The sequence below is a fragment of the Neomonachus schauinslandi genome, chromosome 10 (assembly GCF_002201575.2).
Source record: "Neomonachus schauinslandi chromosome 10, ASM220157v2, whole genome shotgun sequence".
In the NCBI taxonomy this organism is placed as follows: Eukaryota; Metazoa; Chordata; class Mammalia; order Carnivora; family Phocidae; genus Neomonachus; species Neomonachus schauinslandi.
Window position 1 is genome coordinate 138,201,996 of NC_058412.1, and position 9,831 is coordinate 138,211,826.

The following is a 9,831-nucleotide window of genomic DNA, read 5'->3' on the forward strand; positions in this document are numbered from 1 at the left end:
CAGACATGGGACCAGGTGGGAGGGGGCCTTAGGCACACAGAGGACCCAGGGTCTCCCGAACCTCCCCAGGCACTGTAGCTCAGGGCCCAGGGCTTATGGGCAGGAGGCTACGTCTGGGTGCCCTAGCCATTCACGATGACTTGTCCTCACCCTGACCCTCTGCTCCTGACAACGGAGTGGACGGGGTGGGCCCTGGACCCACTACAGCTTTGAATCGCTTCGCCTCCTAGAGATTCAGGTAATAGGGTGGCAAGCGCGTGCCTTGTGGAGGCCATCCCCATCAGCGTCCCGCCCTGGCCTTGGCACCCTCACTGGGGCAGGGTTGAGCACCGCTGCCCACTGGGGCCAGGTCTCCTCTACTCCCTGCACTAGGTCTGGGACAATTCTTCATTCCTGAATCTCCCCCCAGATGTGGAAAGAGAGGAGAGACGTTTGCATTAAAAATATCTTCAATAATAAGATCCTATTTTGGATGAAAAAGGAATGGAGATAAATATGAAAACATTTCTTTCTTTTTTTGATAAAATACAGTAAGGACATGTTTCCAGGTTTAAAATTAATGAAAATATAAAAAAGAAACTGGCTCCTGTTGCCTCAAGCCTAGTTCTGAGGTTCTGGGTCCGATCTGGGTGCAGACAGCTTGGATCGGAGGGTTTTCTCACGTCACAACTAGACAATACAGAGGCCCTGCTTCCCATCAGAGGCATTTCTCAAGGTCCCCGGCTGCCTGGGGAGGAGGCCCAAGTGAAGCTGCTGGGTCCATGAGAACTCCTGGGAGGGTCCCTCTCCCCAAGCAGGAGCCCCAGCAGAAGCACTTGGCCAGCCAGCGGGGAGCCGGTCGGGGAGGGGCCGCCTGGTCCCAGAGGCCCTCACACCTGCCTCTTAGCAGGACCTCAGGGTACTAGGTCCCTTGGGTAGAGAGGGGGCTCCAGTCTGGGACTGCCCTCAGGGGTGCTGGGCCCCCGCGGTGTGCCGGACACCTGCCGACACACGCTTGTGCAGGTAACCCAGTCTTTGCCCACCGGAGGGGTCCCGTGTCTGTGCCGCTGTGATGGGCAGCCTAGGCCTCGTTGGAGGACTGGGAGCTCCCCCGGAGCAGCAGGGCACGGTAGGTGGGGGAGCTGAGGAAGCGGGGGTAGGAGTCCCGGTGCATGAGTGTGTAGATCTGCAGCTGTGCGTCGTCGAATGTGTGTGCGGACGGCTCCTGCATCTTCTTGTTGATGCCTTCCCGCACTCGGGAGTCCAGGCTCACCTGTGGGACAGGACGCCAGGGTCAGGGGCCCAGGAGGTGTCCCCCCCCCGCCACCAAACCCTTGCCCTGGGTCCCCCTGGCGTGCACCTCCTTGGGGGACAGGATGGACACGTAGTCCTCATAGATGAGCCTGGCCTTCTCGTCCACCACGTGCTGGTTGGCCTCAGCCTTGAGCTCCTCACAGGCCAGCCAGAAGAGCATGTTCTCCTCGCTGTACTCCGTGCGCAGGAACTCCCGGAACACGCTTCGTCCCGCCGGGCTGTGCATCAGCTTGTCGAAGGACTGCGCCCAACTCCGCACCTCCTCAGGGCTTGGCGTGGCGCTGTGGGCATTCCCCGCCAGGCCAGGTCAGGCCTGCTCCCCCACCACCCAGACACACGCACACACGGCTGGCCACACCTACCATGCCTCACAACTGGGGAGAGGCTGCAGCTTGTTCTCCCGGGAGACCCGCCATGCTCGCCGCCGCTCTTCATTCCTACCCGCAGAGAGAAAGGTGGCACTGGCCTCCACGGTACCCCTGGCCTTGGCGTGCACACACACACACACACACACACGGGGCACGGGGACTCTCAGCTTGTGTGTGAACCCACTGCAGGTGGGCAGCTCTGGAGTCTGCACTGTTCACACCTTCCAGGCAAGGAGGGTCTGCACCTGCTGCAGCCCACCACCCTTCCTGTCTCTCCCCTGGGACCGACGCTGTCTCAGTGGTGTTCGGGAGACCTCTCCTGTCTCCTAGCCTTCGGGACTTCACTGATTCCTTGTGCGCCTCCCTGACCTGACCTCAGCCCCCACCCCTTTCTCCCAGAGGCCCCAGTTGATGCAGTAGGAAAGCCCCAGCCTGTGTGTGTCTGATTCTCCCCAAGGGACCGTTTTCCCGCCCTTGGCTCCTCACCCGGTGTCAGGGCTGGCTTCCACATCCATGCCTCCAGCCAGATCTCCCTCCAGGGCCACTGGAATGTCTAACAGACATCTCAAACCCAAACAGACAGAGAACTCTGTTCCTCTCCTACCCTATCTGCTGGACCCCAAACTCTCCCTTGGCCCCCACAGCCAAAGTCTTAGTGCGTCCTAATTCTTCACGGCTCCCCTCTCCCGCCTCACGCCTGAACTGCTCACTAGTCAGCAGGTCCCCCTTTGATTCCCCACAGCGCTGTCCACTCAACAGCCATGGGCTGGAAGCCTGCATAGGGCCAGGCCTCTGTCAGACATGAAAACTCCCAACAGCTTCTCCACAGGCTTATAGAACCCTGTTACCACCTGGAGGCCCCACACCCGCCCTCTGGCAGGCCGCTCTGGAAGCTCATCCCCACTGTCCCCAGGCCAGGTCCTGCTCAGTGTTCTTCCACCTAACAGTGTGTAGGATGTGCTTCTGTCTCTCCCTCTGTAGGACCCCAGGGCCAGCTCAGGCTGGGTCACAGCAGCATCAGCACGTGCTGAGAAAACGGACAGAGGAGTGCACACATGGTGGACTGGCCAGGTGGACACGGACACATGGACAGACCCTCAGGCACACCACACATGAAAGCCACACATACAGAGAGGTCTGGGCATTGGCCACTGGCCAGCGGGGCCCCGCAAGCCCTGGACGAGAGCTGTGGGAGGCAGGGCCTCATGAGCCACCTGAGGGTCTGGGGGCAGGACCTGGGGCCCCACGTCTGCACAGCCCCCCTCCCCACCGTCCCTGCCCCCCACCCCAGCCCCCACATACCAGGAACAGCTGCAACAGCAGCACCAGCACAAGCAGCAGGGGTTGCGGCTGGGGGCAGCCGGGGGGGCCGCGTCATGACTGGACATCGAGGGGGGCTGGTCTGCCTCCTCTGGCCCTACGTGCTGGTGACATGGGGGCCTCCTCAGCTCCAGGCCAGAACCTGGGGCCCCCACACCTCTTCCCTGACTCCCCTCGGTGGTCACCCCCCAGCCTCCGAGGCGGTCAAGGGTCTCCCAACTCTTCGCCCCCCGCCCCCGTTCCCACAATGGGGGCAGAGGCAGGGGTGGAGGTGCTGCACCTGCTTCTCAGTCTCATGCGGGGTGGGCATGGGTGGGTGGAGGAGGTCGCCCGGGCTCCGTGGTGCTGGCTCCGGGACCCTCACCACAGCCTGGGAGTCTGAGAAGAGAGGTGGAGGTTCTCACTGAGAACCTGGGACTATAGTCTCTACCTGTCCCCTGGAAGGGGTCCTTCCAAGAGCCCTGGGGGGCCTGCTCCCCTGCCCCCACCTTCAGGCCACTCTGTTCAGGCTCCTACCTCTGCCCCAGCCTACACCAGGGCTGTGAGCAGGGACAGGGACAGTGAGGAGGGGGCCCCAGACAAGATCTCCACAGGAGGTTCCGGGACACCCTCATTTGCTCGGTCCCTGGGAAGCCGGAAGTCTGGGTTCCTCTTTCTTGGTTTCCGGCTCCTGGCCCCTCCCAAGAGGACTGGGGGCCCCAAGAGTCTGGGGCTACAGGTTAATGCATAAGGGTGGTAGTAAGACATTCAGACCCCCTCCCCAGCTCCCGCCATTCTGGGTTTTCTGCAGGGGGTGGGGGAGGTGGGGAGGGTTGCTCCCCACCAGGAGTCCAGATCAGTGTGGGCCCCAGGGGACTCCAGCCTGTTTGCAGCTGACTAGGTCTGCAGCATGGAGGAGACGAGTGGGGCAGGACTTTCTGAGGGTGTGGGAAATGCAGCAGGGCACAGGTGAGGAGGGCCATGAGCCTCCTGGGAACCCATGGCTCCTAGGTCCTAGACGCTGCCCCTAGCACCCCAACCCCCAGCTGGTACCTTACCTCACCCAGGGTCTCCCAGCCTCCCTTCCTCCCACCCCCACCAGGCTGTGGAAACCAATACAGCCTGGGATGCCAGTGGGGGAGGGGAGCGGGTGGGGAGCAATGGGTTGGGGTGTCCTGCATCCTGGGTCAGAGACGCGGGATCCCTGGAGGGGGTGAGGGCCAGCATTCTCTCCAATGTCTGTACCCATGTTTCATGGTGGAGGCACCCAGGGGGCACGGGCCCTGGAGCCCCAAGCCAGGGTGAGGAGCCTGATCCCCCCCCCCCCCCCCCCCAGGCCACCCCCAGCCCCCCCCCCGGGGGGCAACCAGTCCCCTGGGGGCAGTTTTGAATGCTTTCCCACCACGGCCCCTGCCTGTGCCCACCTTGGCCTAGGTGAGGACCCACAGGGCATGGGGTGCTCCCCTGCATGGCTGAGCCATCCAGTCCTGTCGCCAAGCCCCATCTTGGCGGCCTGGAGGCTCATGACTTGCTTTCACTTTGTTTTCTCATGTAATTATCATCCTCCCTGCTGCCCCCATCCCTCAGCTTGTGGACTTTCAATCCCCCTTTGGTCCATGTTGGCCTCTTGGGATCTCCCAGGGTAGGAGGGAAGGGTGGGTGCTCTAGGGCTGGCACCACAGCAGAACTGGGCTAGGCAGCTCCTGGAGCAGGGATGCCAGGACCGCGTGTGAGTTATGCACACTTGGAGCACCCTTGCCTCCAGGACCTGGGCATGCAGAGGCCCTGCCCTGACCCGAATCTACGGTGGAAAGTATAGGATCCTCTGGGGCTGAGGGCCCTTACCAGCTACCTTGCTTTCCCTGAGGCCATGGGGGAGGGGACCCTCCAACTGGGTCCCACAGGCTCCAGGCAAGCAGATGGGGAAGCAGCAGCCCCACAGCTTGCCTTTCCCTCAGGGGTCAAGCTTCTAGGGAAAGGAAGGGGTGTGGCAACCTCTGAGGTCTGGTAGCCAGGCAGAAAACTGCTCTTCCTCCTCTGCACCCCCACCCACTGTGAGTGGGGGCAGGGCCCTGTCCCCTCTCCCCTCCCTAGCATCCAAAGACTCAGCTCTGAATTAGAGGAGGGGCCCTGTCTGGGGGTGCAGATCCAGGGGGCTCTGGGGCTGGAGGCTGTGTTTGGGTCAGTGTCTTCTGTCCCAGCTGCAGGCCTGGACCTGGCTCCCTGCACCTTCCTCAGGCTGACTGGGGTCACCTGTTCACTCACTCTCTGCTGAGGTGATACAGGGTCTGAATTGGGGTTCCTGCCCCTCATCCTGGCATTTGGGAGGGGACTCGTTCCCCTTTCCCAGCTCCTTAGGCTCTGGCCCCCAAGTCTGGGTGGGAGAGGTTGGACAGGCAGCAAGCCTGGCCTCTGGGGACAGAGGTTCCCTTGGGAGCAGCTGCTACTCTGCTCCACAGAAGGAAAAAGAACGTCCCTGAGCCCGCCCAGTCCAAAAAAAGAATAAGAAAATGTGACAATCCCAGAAAAAAATGCCATAACCTTTGGGCGGAGGGCTGACAGAGGGGCTCCTTTCCCTGCTTCTGATGGCACTCAGTACGTTTCCTGTCGCTGCCCCCCATCTGATAGGTGGGGGCGCCCCAGCCTGACTCCTCCAAGGCAGGCCCGGTCTTTCTAACCCTGGTGACCCTTGCCCCCACCCCACCTCTGCAGTGGTGGGGGCAACCTGTTTCTCTCTTCCTCTCTGCTGGCAAGGTCTGGCCTGGTAGAGCTTGTCTCCTTCTTCAGGGGTCCCTTCCCCCAGCCTCTGACTGACGCCCCCACCCCTATCTGAAGGAACTCGCCATGGCGCCCCACTCACCATCGACCCAAAGGCGAGGTGGGGGCGGGAGGGGCCAGGTTTCCTCTGGGCCCCACCCTGGCTGCCGAAGGGGCGTGCACTGCAGCAGCCGGGACTCGAGTCAGACGGCAGGAGGTACTCCTGCGGCGTTCTGGAGGGAGGCCGACGCCGGGAGCCCCGGATCAGCTGGGGCCGGGGGCGCAGCGCCTCCCCTGCGCCTTGCAGGGTGAGTGGCTGCCAGATCCAAGGGGGTGGGGGTGGGGGCGGACAGGGTGTCCCGCCTCGGCCCCTCCCCACCAGGCTGGGGGGGCGGGAGACGCGGAAACCTGGGTTCTTCCGGCCCCCCCTTTGAGCAATCACTTCCCCAGGCTTTGAGCTGCAGAAAAAGGGGAACCGGTTGCAGCGCCCCCTCCCCCACGCGCGGGGGACTGGCTCCAGTCCCGCCGCGGCCCAGGGTCCACGTGGACCCCGCGGCTGGAGTCCTTGGGGTGCGGATCCGGGCGCCAGCTCCCGAGGCTCCCGCCCCGTACGGCCTCCGGGCCCCGGGCCGGGAGGGGCAGAGCCGCCGTCCTCGGCGCCGCGCGCGCGCGCGCACTCACCGGCCGCGCTCCCGAGCCGCTCGCGCCGCCGCTGCTGGCCCGCGCGCCCCGAGGTCCGGCCGGATCGTCGGGGAGGGGGCGCAGGGTGCAGTGCGCAGGCGCCTCGGCTGCACTTCCCCAAAGCGCGGGGACGGGACTTCCTCGCGCGGGGAGGTGCCCGGCCCGCCCTGCCAGGCGCGCCCCGCCCCGCGCTCGGCTGGCCTCGTGCCCCACCCGCCCCCTCCCCACCACCCGGCAGATCCGGCGGGGCGCCCAAGTCCCCACTATCGCCTAGGGGTAGCCTGTGGAGATGAGGTGCTAATAATGGGGCCTCTGGACCCAGGGCGGCCTGAGCTGGTACTGGAATAGATGGGGGCGTGGCCGTGTCCCCCACTCTGTTCAGGGGGGCCAGTCCAGCTTTGCCATTCTTGTGGGTGTTCATGAGACTCTGGTCCAGTGTCTGGTCACAAGTGCCCTCAAGACCCGGGGTCCTAGACGCTCCTTGCCCTCCAGGCCCTGCCCTAGCTTCTCTGCGACTGTGGGCTCTCCCCTGTAAAGCAGGGTTAAGAGTGAGCTGGCACCGTGCTCTAGGGGGCTTCCCAAGGAAAGGGGGTCCGATGCCGCGGTGCTGGTGGGTGCTGGGGGTATGGGTTCTTGCACCTGGAATCACCAAATGTTCCTGTCTGTGGGGACCGGGTGAGTCTTCCAACGCCTCCAGTTGCCCCAAGATATCCTAAAGTTTAAAGCCACACCCTCCCTTTTGCCCCGGATGCCCTGTCCCTTCTCTTTGGCGGACTCTCCTGATATTTTATGATCCGTTACAGCTGTCAGTTAGATTTCTTATCCCAGCATGCTTTGGGCCAGTGTCAGTGTGGTGCAGACCCTGCTCTGGAAATGGTCTGCAGTGTCTGTGCCCCCTGGCCTTGGACCACGTGCATCTCCTGTCCCCCGTGCAGGCACTCAGGCCGCCTGGTTCCTGATGCCCGAGGCCGGCACACAAAATGCCTTCCAGTTGCACAAGTCGATATGCACACGTTTCTCAGAACTCTTCAAGATGGAAAGGGAAGTGGTGATTTTACATGTGCCTCTCATTCATTCAGCAATGATCTGGGTGTACCCTGTGTGCCAGACACTGGTGGGCCCCAGCAGCAAGCGAGACAGGCGGACCAGCCCTGGGGCAGACAAGAAACAGACTGGCAGACTGGGTTAGAGGTCAGGAGGGCGAAGGAGGACTGCAGAGCAGAGGAGGGAGGTGTCACTCAGCAAAGGACAGGGTTGGCAGAATGGCAGGACAGGGGCCTTGGGAGAGTGGAGGCCAAGCTGGAGGAGAGTGTGAGACAAGGTCAGAGAGGTGAGAGGGGCCATGCAGGCTGGGGTGCCTCCTGGGGTTGTGTGCCCGGGGGCCTTGGCTGGTATGGCCACAGAGCTATCTGGCTGCCAAGTTGACGGGCTGGCCAGGGCAGAGGCTGGAAGCCTGTCCAGATAGGAGGTGGCTGCTTCTTACTTAGCCTAGGTCACCGTCCTGAGAGGTAGGTCCTACAGAGTCAGGCCAGCATCTGCGCAACGTCACGCAGCCAGGCTGATCCCACAGTGTTTGGTGTGGTGTCTCTACCCCTTCCTGAGAAATGTGTGGCACAGTTGACCATGGGTGGAGGTCAGCACACTTCTCTCCGTACTCACGCCATTCCCTACTCCCTCCGCCCTCCCAGCCCTCCATGCACTGTATCTTCGGTGGCCACTCACTTGTGTCCTTTGGCCACTTGGACCTGCACTCCGTTCCCCTTGCCCCAGTCGTTCTGGCTGTCCTGCACCTTCTCTGATGAGTCTGTCTTTACACAGAGCATACCCATATTCCATGGGAGGAATCCAGATGGGCTGGGCAGTAACTTGTTCAAAGCCATGCAGCAGGTAATGGTGGCTATGGGGTTTAAACCCAGGATGCTCTGTCCAGAGCATGAGCATGATTGCAGCCCCAGGAATCTACCCGACCCCACACAGTCTCCAGTAACCTGGGCCCTGGCCTGCATGCTTCACTCTCCCATAGCAGAAGCCTCGTCTGGGCCCCACAGAAATGTCCTCAGCCACTTTCCCTGGCCTCCCCTGCAGACCTCGGGCCCCCCTCCCTGGTATGGGGATCAAAGGGCCCACCAAGTTCTAGCTCAGTGCCTGGTGCAGAGCTGCCTGTGAGACCACTCTGTTGCTGGTCTTCTTCGCGGGGCTTTGTGTGGTCCCCCGTTGCAGAGTAATCCACACCCTTATGGAGCCCTCCCTGTGCTCACTCACTCACAGCCCAGGTGAGACCCTCAAGATCTCTATTTTAAAGATAAAGAAATGGAGACTCAGAGAAGTGATGGAATGAGATATGCATTTACCAAACAGATGAAATGGTTCTAGGTGGTCAGTACATCCCCATGAGACAGAGTGCTGGGGTCCTGGGGAGTCAGGGCTGGCTGTCATTCTGTTCATGATATACGTGAACAGAGAGAACATCTGTTCAGGGTGTACGTGGACAGAGAGAAAGCCTCCCTTTCCCTGGCGATTTGCCCTCAGCCCAAGCCAGCTTCTCTCCCCCTGTTCCTCCTTCCCCAGCTCTGCTCAAACACCCCCCCACCCCCCCGCCATGACTGCCATGCATAGCTCTCTCCTTCCTCCCAGAGCTGCCGCAGACTCCAAGCTCCACACGCAGTTCTGGGCTTGGACCAAGGCCAGGGGCAGTAACAGCACAGAAAGGGTGAAGGGTCAGGTGCAGGGAGAAGGGCTTACTGAGGGCCACTCAGCAGGCGTCCCTGGCACGGGGTCTTGTCTGAATCCTTTTGGCCCCCACCTCTGCAGCTGGTTAGGGACTAGGAGGGAAGAAAAGGGAGACGTGGCAAGTTCTAGGCTCTGCAAAGAGCGCGTGTCAGGGAGAAGAGTACTAAGTTCTCTAAGGAAAGATCTGTCCAGAAAGTTGGGAGACTCTTCAGAGTTCAGAGCCTTTGCACGAGGTGGATTTGTCAGAACAGGACATGGGTGGTTTCCTTCCTGTATATGTATGTCTATGTGTGAGGGGGATAGAGCAGAGCTGAGGAGGTCATTCAAGATGAAAAGGTGATTTTCTGTCTGGAGAAGTAGGGGCCTTCCTGAGGTGGTCTCCTTTTCCCCAGTCTCCCCCAGTCTCGGTCCCCTGGAGGACCTCCCCGGCACAGCTGGCTCCAAAGGCCACCTTTGGCTTGTGCAGTCGCTTGTCCTGCCCAGAATGTCACCCTCCTCTCTGACCCCTGATGGAATGACCTACAATCTGGGGTCCCACTTGGGCCCCACTTTCTCCCTGAGCTTGCCCTTCACTTCTGGGGTTGTGACAGTTGCCCTGGCCCAATTCTTATTCCTGTCTCCTCAGACTGGAGGCTCTCAGAGACTTGCAGGGCACCAGGTTGCCTGATGGGGGCAGAGCGGTATTTGAGGGATTACCAGCATC

At 61.6% G+C, this 9,831-nt stretch overlaps 1 protein-coding gene across 4 annotated transcripts; it reads right to left on the reverse strand.

Moving 5' to 3' along the window:
• Positions 1 to 503: 503 nt before the first annotated feature.
• RGS19 (regulator of G protein signaling 19) lies at positions 504 to 6,599 on the reverse strand. Of its 4 annotated transcripts, XM_021677752.1 has the most exons (7): positions 6,399 to 6,599; positions 5,821 to 5,950; positions 3,262 to 3,359; positions 2,964 to 3,085; positions 1,656 to 1,730; positions 1,340 to 1,574; positions 504 to 1,252 (listed from the first exon to the last, which is right to left on the reverse strand). In XM_021677752.1, exons 3-7 carry the CDS (start codon positions 3,289 to 3,291, stop codon positions 1,061 to 1,063), a joined length of 654 nt encoding a protein of 217 aa, XP_021533427.1. In that variant the 5' UTR covers positions 3,292 to 3,359; positions 5,821 to 5,950; positions 6,399 to 6,599; the 3' UTR covers positions 504 to 1,060. The 4 variants fall into 4 exon arrangements, with proteins under 4 accessions (XP_021533427.1, XP_021533428.1, XP_021533429.1 ...); XM_021677753.1 differs by lacking the exon at positions 5,821 to 5,950; XM_021677754.1 differs by lacking the exon at positions 3,262 to 3,359.
• Between the last annotated feature and the right edge of the window lie 3,232 nt (positions 6,600 to 9,831).